At 40.9% G+C, this 18,398-nt stretch overlaps 1 protein-coding gene across 4 annotated transcripts; it reads right to left on the bottom strand.

Annotated features, from left to right (window-relative positions):
* Window positions 1–802: 802 nt before the first annotated feature.
* Window positions 803–14,077, bottom strand: itgb6 (integrin, beta 6). 4 transcript variants are annotated; one of them, XM_040010704.1, is made up of 16 exons: window positions 13,836–14,077; window positions 11,670–11,739; window positions 11,265–11,344; window positions 10,888–11,086; window positions 10,542–10,788; window positions 10,244–10,409; window positions 9,982–10,143; window positions 9,751–9,846; window positions 9,410–9,499; window positions 8,115–8,249; window positions 6,094–6,508; window positions 5,784–6,006; window positions 5,213–5,307; window positions 2,960–3,076; window positions 2,711–2,877; window positions 803–1,342 (listed from the first exon to the last, which is right to left on the bottom strand). In XM_040010704.1, exons 2-16 carry the CDS (start codon window positions 11,722–11,724, stop codon window positions 1,244–1,246), a joined length of 2,346 nt encoding a protein of 781 aa, XP_039866638.1. In that variant the 5' UTR covers window positions 11,725–11,739; window positions 13,836–14,077; the 3' UTR covers window positions 803–1,243. The 4 variants fall into 4 exon arrangements, with proteins under 4 accessions (XP_039866638.1, XP_039866635.1, XP_039866637.1 ...); XM_040010701.1 differs by having other exon boundaries at window positions 11,265–11,347; XM_040010703.1 differs by lacking the exon at window positions 13,836–14,077 and having other exon boundaries at window positions 11,670–11,895.
* Between the last annotated feature and the right edge of the window lie 4,321 nt (window positions 14,078–18,398).

Consider the following 18,398-nt stretch of genomic DNA (forward strand, 5'->3'; position numbering starts at 1 on the left):
CAACTCTCTATGTGAAGTTTATGCTATTATTTTTTGTGTGCCACTCTCTGGATGTATTGGATTAGTGTTATTTTTATGATAGGATTCCTCTGGCTATTTTAGGATATTGAGTCATTTATGTTGAGATTCACGTGTATCTGCAAGTTAAGCTTTATGGAGAGCTCCATTTCACAGGTGACTGTCTTGTATATTATCATGTTGGAAGTTGTATTTTAATTGATTTATAAGTAAATTATTTATTTCATTGAGCTCACATGCACACATTGGCCTTGTTTGCTTGATTATTCCTGTTTTTGCCTTCAAATTCTACCTTGTCTCTTGAATCACCATCACTTCTGTCTCCTTCCTGGACTCCCTGTCCCATGGGACAGCCAGAGCCTCTGTACTGTGAGACCTTGAGTCCTTCTCGATCAACATCACTTTGGTTATTTGCGCTGAATCCTCGTCTGTTCCAGCCCCGTTCCCCATCCCCTCATCCCTATGAAACCTGCTCCTTTATACTAAGTTAAAGGTTGTGTGTGAAAGGAATTTCCCATCTGTGGGGATAAATAAAGCACCCTAGCTTATTGCAATTTCAGTCAGATTTGCAAACAAGTAATCAAACTGACACACATTGAATAAAGGGCCTTAGTATCCAGGGCAAGTTGCCTTGTTAGAAAATGGAAACACTGAGCACTGAGTGATCCCACTGTAAGAAAAACAAACTTTAAATTTTGTTTCTTGCAGGTAAATCAAATCAGTCTGCTCACTCTTTGTGAGAACTGTGTTGTAACCTGCAATTAAAACCCAAATTGCAGAGGAGTCATTTCAAAAATGCCAAATCCAACTTTAATTATGTGCCACATACCATTAAAAAAAACTCAGAACAACAGTTATTAAAATTAAAGGCTCAGCCTTGTTTTACAGTAAAACAATAGACACATTATTACCAAAAAAACATCTCTTACACCTGTATATTTATACATTTTCATTCAGTAGTAGATCACTTGTAGTGTAGACTTCTCCTTTCCAAGTTGCAAGTTGCAGTACATGTAGGGCCATGCAATAGAAATGTCCAGTGTTTGACAGTACAGTGCACTTCTACAGCAGCAAATTCATCTCGCAGTGTTCGTCTGTTCACAGTGTTGTCTACTGTGCTAGGACATCTCTGAATTAACACAGGGATTCGTACAAAAACTATTCTCTGTCTCATACACACACAAAGTCACACACTTAAGTGCACTCAGACGCATCCAGTTCGCCATCAGTAGTGATTCATTGTGATAGTCTTTTCTTTCTGTGCATTTTTATAAGTTACATTTCTGTATGTAGATGTTGAGCTCCTGAACAGAGGGTTGGTCCCCTGAAAGAAAACAAAGAAAGAACACAATGACGTTTAGATTTTTACAGATGCCACACAAAGATCAAAACCAACAACACACTAGTCCTGTAAACCTTCCAAACTGCCTGAAGCTCATTTGGCCCAAATCAGAAATCTCAGTGAGCTTGTTTAATGTTAAAGTTAATGATAGCACAGTTTAAAAAAAGACTGAACAAGTATGGAAGGGTTGCAGTAGAAGCCTCTTTTTCTCTCTAAAAAGAACACGGCAGCACAGTTTAGGTTTGCAAAGTTGCATGTGAACAAACCACACGATTTCTGGAACAATGTCCTGTGGACAGATGAGACCAAAGTGCAGATGTTTGGCTGTAATGCATGGCACCACATTTGGAAAAAACAACAACACAGAATATCAGCACAAACACCTCATACCAACTGTCAAACAATGTGGTGGAGGGGTGATGATTTGGCCTCGGTTTGCAGTCACAGGACCGGGGCACCTTGCAGTCATTGAGTCCACCATGAACTCTTCTGTATACCAAAGTGTTCTAGAGTCAAATGTGATGCCATCTCTCTGACAGCTAAGTTTCAGAGAGATGGGCCAAGTGATCCCAAGTAGATCAGTAAATCCACAACAGAATGGCTTAAACCAAAGTCCAGACCTCGACCTGCCTGAAATGCTGTTACAGTAACTTTTCAATTCTATTCTATTCAATTTTATTTATATAGTGCGAAATCACAACACCAGTCACCTCAAGGTGCTTTATATTGTAAAGTAGACCCTACAATACAACACAGAAAACCCCAACAATCACACGATACCCTATGAGCAAGGCGACAATGGAAAGGATAAACTCCCTTTTAACAGGAAGAAACCTCCAGCAGAACCAGGCTCAGGGAGGGGCGGCCATCTGCCGCGACCGGTTGGGGTGAAGGGAGGAAGATAAGACAAAAGACATGCTGTGGAAGAGAGCCGGAGATTAATAATAACTAATGATTAAACCCAGAGACGTGTATAAACACATAGAGAGTGGAAAAGGTGACTGTGCATTAATGAATACCTACAAGCCCCAATGACCTGAAGCACAGTTGTAAAAAACAGTGGACAAAAATTCCACCGCAACAATCTTAGAGACTGATAAAGTCACACAGAATTTTTTTCTCTATTTATTGCTGCCAAAGGTGTTTCTACAAGCTACCGAGTCACGGGATGTATGTCAGTGAATATTAGTGGGAACAGTTTAGTTATGAGAGACACCTCACCATCAGACTTTGTCCACCCTTTTGAATATCTAATGAATGTCTAATACATTATTTTGCTTTTTAATTATTCATCTGAGCCCAACAAAAAGATATTAGAAAGAATAAAAGCGAAGTCATCCACGGTCTTACCGACTGCCAGTTTGCCTTTGCCCTCTCAGCCTCAAACTTGGCCACCTCCTTTTGGTCATGGACTGACACCAACACCTTCCACACACCCAGCAGGATCAGGCCAATACAGACGACAGAAAGGGAGACCCCGAGAAGAATCATGGGGATGTTGGGTGGCTCTGGACATCCTGAGACAGGACATGAGAGCGAGATGAGACTTGCACCGGGAGTATCTTTCACTTTAGTCGTCTACGTTGGTGTCAAGCTTACCGTACATCTGCAGATCATAGGCAGTGGTGTCCGTCTCACCTTCCACCACTTTAAATGACGCCCAGCACTCATTCTTCATCATAAACGTGCATGACATAGAAGGACTCTTGTCATAATCTGTGAGGAAATGTGAACATACATATCCATAAGGAAAGGCTATCATCTTCCCTTTGACATTGTGCTGAGAATGTCAGATGATATACTCTGCTCTGTTGTGCTGTCAGTGTGACTTCATTATCTAAGACTAGAATCTGGTGTGTGTGGACCGAACCATTGTGTTTCACATCTGAAGCTTGAAAATCTTCTGTGATAATCAGATATGCCTCTCAGCTTGCACAAGTACAGCGGCTTTAAAATCAACTCCTCTACAAAGGAAGACCAGGTTCTTTGGCTATTCACAGGCACCATAATAGCTTTGCCTGTACAACAAGGTAAATAATATGTTCCCCATTGTTCCACACTCCCCAAAAGGACATGGATGGCGTTGTGTTAGAGAGGGGGGGTGCAGACTTCACAGAGACACCCGAGTCAATGGAGGTCAGCATTCCTCCAAAGCAGCGACCCTGGCTGAAACTTAGCAGGCCTCTGTGTTGATAGCACCACCAAGAATAAGAACCCTTGCAGGACAGGGAGGCAAAAACTTGATGTTATTTGATTTTAATATATTTTGCTTGGTTTTAAGGAGTTGCTACATTTTAGCACATTTTAAAAAAAGCTATTTTAAATATTTTGCTCCTGGCCATTCTTCAAAATATGTCATATATGTTTTGAAGGTTTTCTTTCATTAATTACTATTTACCCACTAAGGGGCGTTAACCTGCATAGACTTAAAACCTGCATGAGATCCAGTATCTCTTGGTGGCAGTTAAAAACCAGCTTTATTTGATTGATTTAAATCAATACCAGTAACTAAGGATTGTTAACATGCATAGACTTGAAACATTCGTTGACAGTTGCAAGCAGGTCCTGTTTTGCAAATTCTTCCTTGTGAACATCATACAAGAGAGTCTGATATACAGATTTAGGTGTCAAATTGCCGTTCACCCCACAGCGAGTTTGTGAACATGAATTGCAAAAAGTAACCAAACAGAAGTGAAAAAGCAATTTCTCTCAACAGTCAACAGGCTGTCCTTCTAGCTGTGGATTCACACAGTTTTCATACCGTCGCTTGCAGTGTATTGTACTATCAGGCCAGAGAGACCTGTGGATTTAAAGGTGTCACAGGACTCGAACAAAAGCACTCAGAGAGCGCAACTCCCTCTGAAGGGCAAGGGCTACACTAAAACTTTTTATGCCATCATTGTGACCTTGTAGAGCGTCATATTGAAAAAAAAAAAAAGACAAGTGTTATACAGCCCTATGCATGTCCTTCAACTAATATATTACTTGATGTGGTTTCTTGAAACTTTGAAGTCGACCTTGAAATTTTTCAAGGTGAAATTTGACCTTCAGTGCTGACAATGAAGGTCAAGGTCAAATGCTTAGTCAACCTTGGTGCTCATGTTCCCCAAAGCCTAGTGTATTGTTGTGAAGTTTGAAAATGGTCCATAAAAAATTGTGGGTGATAGTTTTTACTGATTTTCACATTTTGAGTGACCTTGATCCGATTTTCAACAAAATGAAATCAGTTCAAGCTGATACTGGCATCTACAATCACAAAAAAATATTTGAAAATGATGTCTTGAAAACTGTGGACACTAGGCTGCTTACATCCTCCTTCTCTTTGGGGGAGAGAATAATTGTTTTGTGTTACTGAACTAGGAATACCTGGAAGGCCTAAATACCAGCTAGCTCTTTCTGATGTAACACCCTGAAAAGGCAGGACTGGGTTTTTTAGCCACACCACCTGCTCAACTTGCCAGATTACTCTCACTGTGACTTTGTCCTTTTGTCTGAAATGCAACTCAAACTGTTTGGTCATCATTTTTGACTCAGTGGAGGAGTGATCTAAAAATAACAGTAGTCTTGAAAACCTTTGCGGGGCTTTCCAACAAGATAACATTGAATAAGGAAGGGCCGAACTTAAAGCAGATAAGGTTTTATGACTTTTATAGGCAGAGTTAGAAAATGTATCGATTGCACCTTGTAGAGCGACATTACGAGAGACAAATGGGAAGGTTTGTATGTGATGATTTAGTGATTTACCCCATTAGGTAAGTAAGTTTAGTTTAGGTTACGGTTAGAGTTCAGTGAGTTAGACTAAGAAGCTGAATGAAAGTAAAGTAACAACAGGTAAGTTAGGGAATCCTTTACCTCCTGTTGTATTGATGGAAATTGTAGTAGCGCTGCACCTTTGATCACATGACTCAGCATCATCCTGATCTTGAAGATGGCACTCTACACAGGTCCTAGTGTTGAAATGAGCAGGAAAACGAAAGGTTAAGATGATGCAGCAAGCATTTCTTGAGGCTTCAATCACTGACACGGGGCGAAAGGAGAAATCACAGTCGTGGTCACTTATCAGCTTTTTTCCCAAGGCTTCTCTCACTCTCTATCACGGGTTCCCCCCCTCCACAGTAAGAGTAGTATCAAATGGTCCTGGCCCTGACAGCTGCTTTACAATGAAGAAAGGAAATCTCTCAATGCTGTGTTGGGGACATTAGTATCTTTTGAAGTTACATGGAAGGTGTAGACACATGTGAACAACAGGACCAGAACCTGATATGCCTGAACTCCAAAGAGCAGACAGATCACGCGGCGCAAGGAGACGATATCTTGTATCTCTGAGGTAAAGAAATACCAATCACCGAGGTGACGCTGACAAAATACTCGACATTACACCCTCGTTCGGCCGAAAGAAGCGATGGAATGACTGCGCTCTCACCTTGCAGATGTACAGGAGCTTCCACAGGTTGGACACTTCTCACACTTGTCCCCAGATGCTCCGGGTACAGTGCAGACACAGTGGCCACACACACATTTCCCCCTGCCGCTGCAAAGTGAGCCATCCTTAGATGTGCACGCCTCCATGCTGGTGCTGCAGTTACAGTACTGCCCTTTCCATCCGTGTTCACAAACACACTCTCCGCAGTCGCACACTCCATGGCCTACAAACAAGAAATCTTCATTTATAATAAAAGGCTTTCCACAAAAACACATGAATAAGTCAGAAGCATTCACACGAAGTTACTCACCTCCGCAGAGCTCCCCACGGAAGCGAACACAGGAGTAATTGTCACACTCGCAGTAGGGACCGTAGATGCGCCCAAAACTGGATGCATGACACACACACTGTCCACAGTAGCACTGCCCCTGACCACTGCATATTTCAGACTGATTGTTTGCGAGGCAGTTGCTCAACAAAGTGCTCTCCTCATTGCATTCGCACTGCGCTCCCAGGAAGCCCGGCTGACATATGCACACGCCGCACTGGAAAACCCCTTGGCCTTCAGTGCACTGGCTGCTGTCTGACTTTGGAGGCTCACAGTCACAGGAACAAAGGGACTGCACTTCTATCTCCAAACTGTCCTGAAGGCCTACAGGTCTGAGGGAAAAGTGTCGAACTCCTGACAGGCATCCCAGAAGCTCCACAGACACATTGAACACTACCTGAGGAGCAAAAACAAGGAGGGCATCAAATTAAGATCAAACTAAGAACAGACTGCAAATATTCTGCCTGTGAAAAGTCAGCGCTATTAATCCCCACAGGAACGCCATTGATAATTGGGGGCTTTTTCATCTGTTTTAGACAGCACAGCTAAGAGAGAGGGGAAAAACTTTGGATTTGAACCAGCTAAACAAGATCATTAAGCCCTGATGTTGGTGAAAGTAAGTAAACTAGTTCCTCCGTTCTTCTTCTTCTTTCAGCTGCTTCCTTTAGGGGTCGCCACAGCAGATCACCTATCTCCATTTCACGTATCTGTAGCATCGCCCTCTGTTACACCAACCTTCTGCATGTCCTCCTTCACTACATCCATGAATCTTCTGTCATCTTCCTATGTTCCTCCATCTTTAACTTTGTCCAATATATCCACCATCCCTCCTCTGCACATGCCCCCGGAGGAAGCCACCCGAGGGATTGATGAAGTCTTATCTAATCTAAGTTCTTATCCTGTCCTAGCGTGTTTTATGCATTTGTGTTTTGACAGACAAACTGGTTGATTTTTTTTCTCTCTCAGAAATATTGCCTGATCTATCAGTTACAAGTGCTAAAGCCTCAAATTCACCAGGTCTCCCTCTAATCAACATTAGTCTCTGACAAAAAACAACTTAAAAATTTCCAGATTTACACAACACATTCCTATCTGACCCAATCCAAACAATTCTTCAGGTACAACTAAGGCATGAATGTTGATGAGGCAGAGTGCACGTTGTGTTATTTTTCACCTGTCAGTCTGTGTATAGATTTTTTTTTTACATACTTTTACAAGTTTATAAAGCACTGCAGGTCTTGCAAAGTTCTCTGCATACCCTAAAATTAAGCTTTTACTGTTGTAGTGAAAGAGCTAACACAGTTAGAAAGACCTAACACTCTTGAGCTGTTAGGACTGTCTGTGTGTTAGAATAGTCTTTTGTCCCTTCCATTATTTCGTTTCACAGGCGTAACAACAACAGAACAAACACAGCATCCCATTCTCTCTCTGACACACGCTCCAAGTGCAAAAAAATAGCATACAATAATAATCGATACTCTTAATAGTATAATTCCAGCGTTTTGATCAGCACCATGGACAACATCCGGGGTCAGATGTCATGGGAATGAACGCTAACACTATTTTCTTCAGCTAAGCTCCCACAAACTCAAAACAGATTTAGCCTTGTTTCAGTTCATGAGGAAAAATGTACACTGCATAAAAGCTAGGCTTTGATTCACAAGACAGAGACCATGGGCATAGTGGAACTCCTATAGTATGTCCACTTCATCATAACACCATGATTATGAGCTTCCAGTATACTTTAGAGGAGAGGGCCCTCCTACCTTCAGGACCCAGGGATGATGCCCTCCTGATGCCTTGTGAGAAGTAATGCCTTTGTTTAGTTTCCTTTAAGTTTTCAACTTTTGTTCACATTTAATCTTAAATATCTACATTTTTTATGTTATGTTTGGTGTTTCACTAGAATTGTTAATAACTGTTCTTGTCTGATGAGATAGTTTAATGAAAGGCACTTCAAAAAATTTTAAAAAATGAAGCAATTTGTAACAACAGCAACTCACCGTCTCTCCTGGTTTGATGTTGGAGCAGCGTTTTAGATCAGGGAGGATAGTTCCATTAGGGCAAACGGTTGTGAAAGACATGTGCAGCTCCTTCGTGGCTCCAAGGACCTCTAGTTCAATCTCTGAGCGAAGTTCCTGGAAAACAGATTATGTGTATTGTGAGCCATATGAGAACACAATGGGCAGCACACCTCGGTACTGATCAGGTTTCTCCTTCAAAAAAAGCAAAAAAAAAAAAAGCAAAACTAAGTTAACTAAAATCAAATCAGATTTTCCTTTTGTTCAGTCAAGATGAAGTGGGATTTCCAGGGCTGTCAGATGAATTATACTTTTCACCCTGCATTGACCTGACCTGACACCTCATGTCTAATTCTTTTTTGGGGAGGTGAGTCAGCATCCCAGGTGCGCTGCACTGTATAAAGCACCTGAAGAAAGTGTGACAGCTAACCTCAGCTTGAGAAAATACTGTGCTTGACTGACTAATGAACTCTGTAACGGCCCGTCTGACTGCTAACAGAGGGCATATTGTGTGCTTCCTGGCTTTGGTGTTGGTAAGGAAGAAGAAAACCGGAGCACTTATGGGATACACCCAGCTGAGGATGGATTAAGTAGATAAAACGCATCTAAAGAGACTTCGCTGTTACTCATCAGAATTACAGGTGAGTGCAAGTACTCATCACCTGTGCAGTATCACTAAATAGTCCCCTGTTTGCACTGCGTTCCAGTTAAGCACCACATCTACAATCACTGTGATGACAGGGACTCTGCTAGTGCGGCAGAGACTAAATGTGGGTTTAAATGACGCAACCGATGAAGTAATTAGAGGACTGCACAACTACCAGTCATCGCCGCCAAGGGGGATTTACAAAACGACGCACGGTGGATGAGATGGGCAGAACGAAAACGACCAAGAGTGAGAAAAAAGAGGCAGTGTGCGGGAGAGGGAGGGGAAGTTTAGAGCAAATCAGATTTGGAGGGGGCGAGGAGATGAAACGGTTGGGACAAGCAGAAACATGCTGGCCAACATGCTGATGCAGAGTGTTGGGAGGTAGAGGGGAAAATGTGATAGAAGAAAGAATAAAAGAAGGAAAAGAAATAATAACAAAGGGGTGGAGAAAATAAAAATAGTAATGTACCAGTTTGCTATAGATACTTTTTCGTGCCTGCACCATTAAATATTACTTGATTTTAAAAAAAAAAAATTGTCTTATGACTTTTACACACACACACACACACACACAAAGCCACACATCCACTCTGCCAGCACATCCTGATTATCAGGCCCTTTTATTTACTTTGTATGCTGTTACAATCAGTTCCAGGATGTTCCGCGAGTCTTTCGCCACGACTCCAACGGTGGCACCAGGTATGAGATCTGCATAGTTCTAAGAGACACAGAAAACAAAACAAAAAAACAGATAAACAGTAATGTCACTGTTACAAATACGGGAAGCTCATCGCCACACATCTTCCCTAAAAGAACAGTACGAAAAGGAGTGTGGAAGAGAAACGGGGCCAGTTGTAACAAGTTGAATGCAACTCAGAAGATAAATATGCTAACCTCACAAACACTTGTGTTATTCAGCTCTCTAGTTTGATCTCTTCTAACAGGGAAAAAAAACTAGGGAGCTGTTACCATGTAGTTGTCTTTCTGGTCTTCTGTCACTGCAAATACCAGCAAGATGTTGTTGTCCACCAGCTTATCAATCAGCTGACCAAGAGTTGGATATTCCTGAAAAAAAGGTTACATTTATAAGAGGTTTCAGGTGATTATTTACCATGAATTACCACAGTGTTAAAGGAGAAAGCCAAATAATAATGAAAAATAATAATCCTAGATTAATCAAATGATAAAATCAGGTTTTACATGCACTGTGGACTTTGAGTATTCATTGTTGGCATCCAGGTGACACTGCCCGTCATTGGGAATCACAATACCGGCCAGCCTGCTGTCCATCCCGAAGTGTGAGTTGCCATCGCTGACAAACACCAGCAAACGCATGGAGTCGTTCCTCCAGCCGATCTTGTCCTAGCAGGAGACACACAGCTGCTCTGAAAAAAACAGTTGGCGAGGTGGCGTCACAAACGAACGGCCGGCATCTTTGGAACCTTGAAATGGGAAATGTTACCCCACAAACGGCTGCTTGCATGATGGCGTCGAAACCACACTCCGTGTCGTCAATGTTTGCAGATATATGCTGCACGGCGATTATCTCGTTGAACTTGCTGGTGTTGCTCGTCAGAGACAAGACGTGCTTGTAGCCAAACGTCGGCAAGCAGGTGTCGTCTACACGGCTGTAATGTAACAAGACATTAAAAGCGAGCGTTAGAAGAGTAAGAGTGTCAGATTTACAAGATCAGAGCACTTTAAAAAAACAAAAAGAAACAAACTTCTACTCATGTTTAGATTTTTATTTTATTGTAAACCTGCACGGGTTGGCCAGTTCTTCTTCTGTGATCTTGATGAAGGGCAACAAGGGTTTCTCCACAAAAGAGCCAAAGCCCATTCGAAATTTACTCGTGAGCTTCGCCATTTCTTTTGACAAAGTAGAGCCCAAGTCTTTGATCATCTTCAGATCGTCGAACATGGATGCTGACAGGTCCATCAGGTAGTACATGTCCACAGGATAGTCCTCTGTGTGTTGAACCTTCACCTGGAAGGTCACCTCACTGCCTGTGCGAGAAACAAAATCAGGCCACGTTTTATCTCTCTGAACTCAAAAAACTGCTTCAGAAGACAAATCGTCACTTCAGAGGATGTCAGACTGTATACCAGGTCGGAGCTTGAGGGACATTTTTTGAGGGAATATCTGTGTGCTATTAGTGCTGCCCATCTTCTTCCCAAGTGGCTGATCCTGGAGGATCTGGTGTTTGGAAACAGGGAACTGCAGCTGGTCCCTGGCACATCCCTTTTCCAGTAAGACATCCAGTGTGTCACATCTTTGTGTGACTGAAAACCAGTCTGTGAAATTCTGACAAACAAATGGGAACATGTGACAAGTAGCAACCTCAGTTTGCAGGCTGTTTTACAGCAGGCCATAAAGATTATTACTTTGTCATCAGCGTCATCATGTAAATCAAACACGAGAAGATATTTTGCAAAAAATCACTTCACTTTAAATGTGACTGTCTTCTCGTATAGCTGCTCACCTCCTGTGTGCACCAGGCGCACTGGGGGCTGAGTTGCAGACAGTCATCACAAGTCACAGTACTGCCGGCTGAACACAAACCTGCTGCACAGCACATAAACAGGTAAGGGTTGTCAGCACAGACCAGAGTCCAACACTAGAAAAAGTCTGCATTTATGGTGTCATTTTTTATTTACTTATTGATATGATTATTTTAATCTGTGTGTTTATTCTAATCCTTAGTAGTAGTAAATGTGTAGTCCAGTGTAGTAAATGTAACATAATTCTTGGTTTCAAATTTTAATACCTTCTCACAATAAAACATCCCAACCACTCTTCAGTGCCAAGACAGCATTGTTGACTTGCTCTTGAGTGACTACTACTTTGCAAATGAGCTTTTAAAAAGAAAGCCAGGACTTCAGCTTACCCTCCACGGCGTTGATCCAGTACCGGAGAATCAGGCTCAGCAGTAGAAGCCCCATGAGTCCGTGAGGTTACTGGTTGATAAGAAACACAAGGTGAATGTTTCAGGTTATTTCATAGCGCGCTAACAGGAGTGAAGCCTATCCAGCGTCATGGCTCCTCTCTTCAGCCAAACGTAGGCTACAATAAGAGAGGAGTTTGCTTTCCACCACCTGGATAGAGGAGGAGGAGGAGGTGAGGGGCTGCCTCTACCTGCCCTGCCTTTTTAAGTCAACTTCCGTCCAGGTGAGAACGCGAGGCGGGCGCGAGGAGAAAACAAACCGCAAGCAAACAACCGCGACCGCTAGCTGATGTCTCCCCTTCTTATTTAGCTGTTCGTTAATGAATCAGGTTTGTTCCCACCGTCTGTGTCTGTGTATTAGTAAGGAATAAGATAGGAAATAGGAATTCTTAGTTAAAAGTAACCTGAAGCCAAAAATAAACGGCATTGCAAATAAATTAATAGGTAAATAAAAATATTAAAAAGGCCTATTTTTCTCCTAGAAATAATTAGCTTATTATTTCAAGCTAAATGTGTACTTCCCCTTTAATATCAGGAGGTAAAATCTTACAGTACATCACAGATTCAGGCGTCACAAATGTGTAATTGAATGTCTTTTCTACTTTAAAAAAAAAAAAAAAAAAATATATATATATATATATATATATAAATATATATATATTTGATATTGACTCCTCAATTTGACTTTGTGACCTTTGGTAGATACCCTGGCTTAGCGTTGGTCTAAACTCTGCAGCGGTATATAAAGTAGGTAAAATTAGCTCCACCTTGCATCAGCTACAGTGTTTCTGTAGAATGAATGGCCTTTAAAAAATAGTCGTGTTTGTGTTATGTAAGTGTGAGTGATTTTCTTGTTAAGGCTAGATTGCTTGTAAATTTGAAACTGAAGTAAAAGTACAACATTCTGTTGTAATGAAGCATTAAATGTGGCTTAATACTTCATATTAAGCTATGCCATTTTGTTATGAGCTAATGATAGCAAACTAGTGTTGCTTTTGAATGTACTCTCTTTCTCTCTGTTAGGCCATCCCCTTGAAGTCTCTGTGCTTTTAAAAATGTTGTTGTTCTCTGTGAGGCCCTGGCGGCGCACCTTGTCACTCTGGATTTGAAATATGAGATTGTTTATACCCTCATTACACTGCTGCTACAGTGTAATAGGCTAGAATTAAGCTACAGTCAAATGGGATTGCTGAAATTGTGTGTGGAGAGGAATAATAAAGTGCAGGCAGGGCACGCCATGAGCAAATAAATCCTTCAAAACTCTATTCTGTGGGCTCTATAACAGAAGTTATGTTAATATTTAACACAGCGACTCAGAGAACATGAGTCAGTGTCACTGTCTCACAAGAATTTTCCAGCTTGACGATTAACTCACGATGAAAACCAGGCCTATCGCAAGATATGAAATATGATCAGTGTGTCTGTGTGTGTGTAATAGAAGGGGAGGAGGGGTGTGGCTGAGTAGGTGTTGAACTATTGACAGCTGCAGTGCAGATATCCCCGCATGTCCTAAGTTAGAGGAATCTCACAATTCAGCACCACACCCCTTCTGAATCTGTGAGACCCATCTGCCACCCCGAGTTAAACCCCACCTCCACTCCTCTTACAGCAAACCCTCTCACCCCTTAATGCCTCTTCTCCTTTTGTCTTTCATTGGCTCTCTTCTCCCAAGTTCTTTGTGTTGTGATCCATATTTTCCAGTAGCCTCTGCCATTTAATTCATGCCTCCTTCAGCTTAATTCTTCCCCTTGTCTCACACTTCACTCCTCTCCTCTCCTCTGAATTCCTCAACATGATGCAGTCCAACACCACTTTTGTAGCCTGTCATGTCCTGCTGTTTGTCCTGTGTGAGAGGTGTACTGCAGCATCACTGCCTCTGCACCTCACCTCACTGTCTCATGTCTCAAAATGACTTTAAAACCTGTAGCCCTTCACTAGCATTTCAGAGATATTCAGGCTTTTTAAACCCAGTGGGACTCTTTAAACCATAAAGTAGCATTCTCAGTGAGTATCAGGCCAATCAATATTTACAAATTCAGAGATCTCGTTCCCCTATCTCTCTTCTCTCAGCATTATACGCAAGTGTAATACTGCAGTGAGCCGACTCACCTTCAAGGCTGTCCTCTGATAACATGCTGTCCCGTCTCAGTCTTTCTTCCTTGACATCAAGTGAAAAATGGAGAGAAGTGGAGAAGCATCAGCCCAGCACATTCAGTCCTATTGTATCCCAGCAATTGGCAGAGTAACAGTAAACCTATTGTAACGGCGCCCTTTATGAAGCATGGCGCTAGGATGACCCTGCTGCCCATGCTCCTTGGCTCATGTGTGTGTGCGCGCGCGCGTGTGAGTGTGTGTGTCTGGAAGTTTGTAAGTATGTGTGCATGTATGCATTCTGGGGTCGTGTGTGGGTGTTTGTACAAGCTCTAGCTTGCGCGTGTGTGTGTGTGAGTGTATGTGTGTGTATGTGTAGGGGGAGGCCGCAACGACAATGAGTGACGGTAACAACTGCTGGCTGTGAGACCTCCAGATCCAGCTTCTTTATTAAGAGTCGATCTGACTGATGTGCTAGTGTTGCACTCTAGAGGCTAAACCCTTTATGAACTGGATCACAACACTTCTGACTCAAAGACCTTGTGATTAGTCAGGATTCTGTGTGTGCGCTTGTGTGTGTTTTGCTACAATTACTTCCTGCAGTGAGGAGGAGGAGGACGCTAAGAGAAGGAGTGTCAGAGCGTAATACAGCCTCCTTCTTGCAGTGGTATGGTAGGAATGCAGGTGTACATGGATATGTTAGAGAGAAAAATAATAACTGTAAGTCTTCTAGGTTTCCCTAAGTTATTACTGTTAAGACAACAACAAAGGATTCTTTTCTTTGAGCCTCATTTCTGATCTAAAGAGTCTACAAACAAATGCACTTGAGCTGAATGCTAATCATCACCATATTACCAAATTTCACAGCATGCCATGTAATGTGAGGCTAAAAAGAGGCTAAAAAGTCAACCTCATCAGGGGGTTCAGCAAATATAAATATAAAAAATATAAAAACGTCTGAGCATAGGATAAGCTGCGGTTTGCGTCGAGATTAAGAAGGGATCAGGTCACAGGAGTGGTTGTTCCTAATTATGATCCATTCCAGAAGTCTGAATCGCTGTTGGTCTTGAAGTCTGCTTACTGACAAAACAATACCCATTGTCTGCCAAACAAAACTGATGTGAGGTGGTCAAGCCGAGGAGCTGTGCCGACATGTACATCGACAGTGTTTCTTTCTCTTGACAGTAGTCTGATTCACTGTGGAAAAAACTGAAACATAAAGTGGAGATTATTCTTTTGATATTTAACTGGATGGTACATCAGTGTGAATGTCCTTAGGTTGAATACCCATTCAGTCCACAACTTACAGAAGGAAAGCTTTGGAGTTCCAGCTCTTCCCCCTTAATAAATGAAATCACTATTTAAAAACTGTATTTAGATTTTACTCTGGTTATTTTTGTCTAATATTATTATTTTTGTTTGATGATATACAAAATGTATGTAGGGTGACAAATATGCAGCAGAACAAGAAATCAGGAAGGAGCACATAGTGTTTCACAGAATTGTACATGTTATTTTTTTGCTGGACCATTGTTTGATTTGAATGAAAAAGAAGAGAATACATACATATATATAAACTACCAGTCAAAAGTTTGGACACACCTTCTCATTTAATGGTTTTTCTTTGCTTTCATGACTATTTGCATTGTAGATTCTCACTCAAGGCATCCAAACTATGAATCAGCACATCTGGAATTATGTAGCAAACAAAGTGTGAAATAACTCAAAACATGTTTTATATGTTAGAGTTTCAAAATAGAAACCCTTTGCTTTGATTACTGCTTTGCACACTCTTGGCATTCTCTCGATGAGCTCCATGAGGTGGTCACCTGAAATGGTTTTCCAACAGTCTTGAAGGAGTTGCTGAGCACTTGTTGGCTGTTTTGCATTTCATTCTGCGGTCCATCTCATCCAAAACCATCGTGACTGGGTTTAAGTCAGGTGACTGTGGACTGAACCATGCACGTAGAGACCATCCCTTCACCTTTTCTGCGTCACACAAAGACACGGCGGATAGAACGAAAGATCTCAAATTTAGACTCATCAGACCAAAGTACAGTTTTCCACTGGTTTAATGTCCATTCCTTGTGTTTCTTTGCCCAAACAAATCTCTTTTGCTTGCTGCTTTTCCTTAGTAGTGGTTTCTTAGCAGCTATTTGACCATAACTGCCTGATTCGCACAGTCTCCTCTGAACAGTTGATCTAGAAATGTCTCTGCTACTGGAACTCTGTGTGGCATTTATCTGGGCTCTAATCTGAGGTGCTGTTAACTTGCAATTTTGGAGGTTGGGGACTCAGATGATTTTATCTTTGGCAGCAGAGGGGACTTTTGGTCTTACTTTCTTGGGGTGGTCCTCATGTGAACCAGTTTCGTCATAGCGCTTGATGGTTTTTGCGACTGCATTTGGGGACACATTTAAAGTTGTAGCAATTTTCCAGACTAATTGACTTTCAGTTCTACAAAGTATTGATGGACTGTCGTTTGTCTTTACTTTGCTGATTGGTTCTTGCCATAATATGAATTCTAACAGTTGTCAAATAGGGCTGTCAGCTGTGTACCAACCTGACTTCTGCACAACACAACTGATGGTCCCAACCCCATTATGAAGGACAAAAGTTTGCATCACTGTCAACAAAACAAAGGGAATATAAAATATGAAAGTTTTTTGTTTGCTATATAATTCCATAATCTTGCTTCATATACAGTATGTGATGTCTTCAGTAAGTATCTACAATGTAGAAAGTAGTAAAAACATACATATGTATATGTATACATATATGTATATATGCAAACCTGTCAGAAGGTGCTTCTGGCTATACTTTTAATGGCTAAGTATTGTGACTCAGCATGGGGAAATGTATAAACATGACTTGCATAACAGGAACTAGGAATGAGAAATGATAACAAATGTTCCCTTCAATGCTTTGTTTATAATAGCATTTGACGTTTGTGATACTTCTGAAAAATGGTGTTGACTACATTTGGAAAACCGCAATTCATCATAAGTCCAAATTTTCTACTTTAGGTTTGGTTTCAGCTGTGAAACAATAAAGGCGTTATTTATTTAAGACAATGATTACTTCTCTGACTATTATTAGTTCTTTATAATATTAATATTTTAACTAGTTATAAACAAAATAAAGTTTGGCTCAGATGTGGAAGTATATTTTAAATATAAACTATTTTAAAAAATTGAGCTCAGTTGATGTTTAGGCAAAGCAGCAGAACTCAAAAAGCTGATTGACAGATTTTTAACAATCCATCATAAAAACATTTTTTACCCGGTGATGTAAAAGCAGAACATGAGCTTGCAGCACTAACATTTATTCATAGCATTAGATATCATAAAATGACATATATACGACATTTATGCCAGAAATTGCCTTCACCAGTGACAGTGAAAGTATTCAGACTGAACAACAACAACAACATATTAATATAGTTTCTCTATTAAAATAACTTATGATGAAGAAAAATGTTGCTTGTGTCTGTTCTATAGATCATTTTACTGTTTTACTTGGTCATGGTCGAGCAAGTTTTTCTTAATGCTTTTATCAGTAACTGAAACTAATGATGAAGTCAACATGATAATCCAGAGCCCGCACCTCGTATAAACTTAACAATTATGTATATATATTAGAATTTTATTGTTAATAGCTAAAAGATAATAATAATAATTTTTGTTCTACCCTCAAATAGTCGCCGTTAGCTAGCTTCTGCTAGCTTCTTGGTCCTGGAATAGATTTCTTTTTGTTTTTGATGAGACTTTAAAACTGATCTTTTTGCACTGTTGATCTTATCTGGGCTGTACCAGTGAAACTCGTTTTTCTCAGTGTAAAGATATTTAACTACACATTTCATCCCATTTGAGAAAAAAGTAGTGCAGTTTTAACAGTTAAGTAAATGTATTAAATGAAGGAATTTGTCACCACAAATAAATAAATGTATACAACTATATAGGATTAATTATATATAAAGTTCTGGTGGCTCACTAGCCAGACTAATTGACAGAAAATGCCGCCTGTGTTTTTATTGTTACTATTTATCTATTACTTAATTACTTTTTTTTGAATGGCAATGGGGAAGGTCTTTATCAGCAAGAGAAAATATAAAACTTAAAAAGGATATAACAAATATATGATCTCCTACACATTTTCCAACACTCTCTAGTGGTCTGGATTGGAGTCTTTACCAGGCTTATTCAGCCTGATTGCATCTCACTTTTTGGGTACATGCATATTTCACTAAATGCATGAAAACAAGTACTGTAGGAGTCCTCTCTGTGTCTATGCCCCAACTCTGACCTTGGTCTTTCCCAAGGGATCAGTGCCATGTGTCCTCTCAGCTGTGGAGAACGAGAGAGAGGGATTTGTCTTGTATGTGACGTTCAAAGGTCTGATTCCCTTACAATAAGCATTTGATTGACATGAGAGTGTGCATGAACTACATGTATTTATGTATGTATGTATATATATTCCTGGTGTGGGGGTCGGAGAGGTGTGGGGATGATGGCTAATCTTGCACCCCGAGTGCTTTTGATCCCTTCAACTAGTAAGAGATGCGCGCATGGTGCCTTTATG

This window comes from Simochromis diagramma, unplaced genomic scaffold (genome assembly GCF_900408965.1).
Source record: "Simochromis diagramma unplaced genomic scaffold, fSimDia1.1 OVJJ01000603.1, whole genome shotgun sequence".
Taxonomy (NCBI): domain Eukaryota; kingdom Metazoa; phylum Chordata; class Actinopteri; order Cichliformes; family Cichlidae; genus Simochromis; species Simochromis diagramma.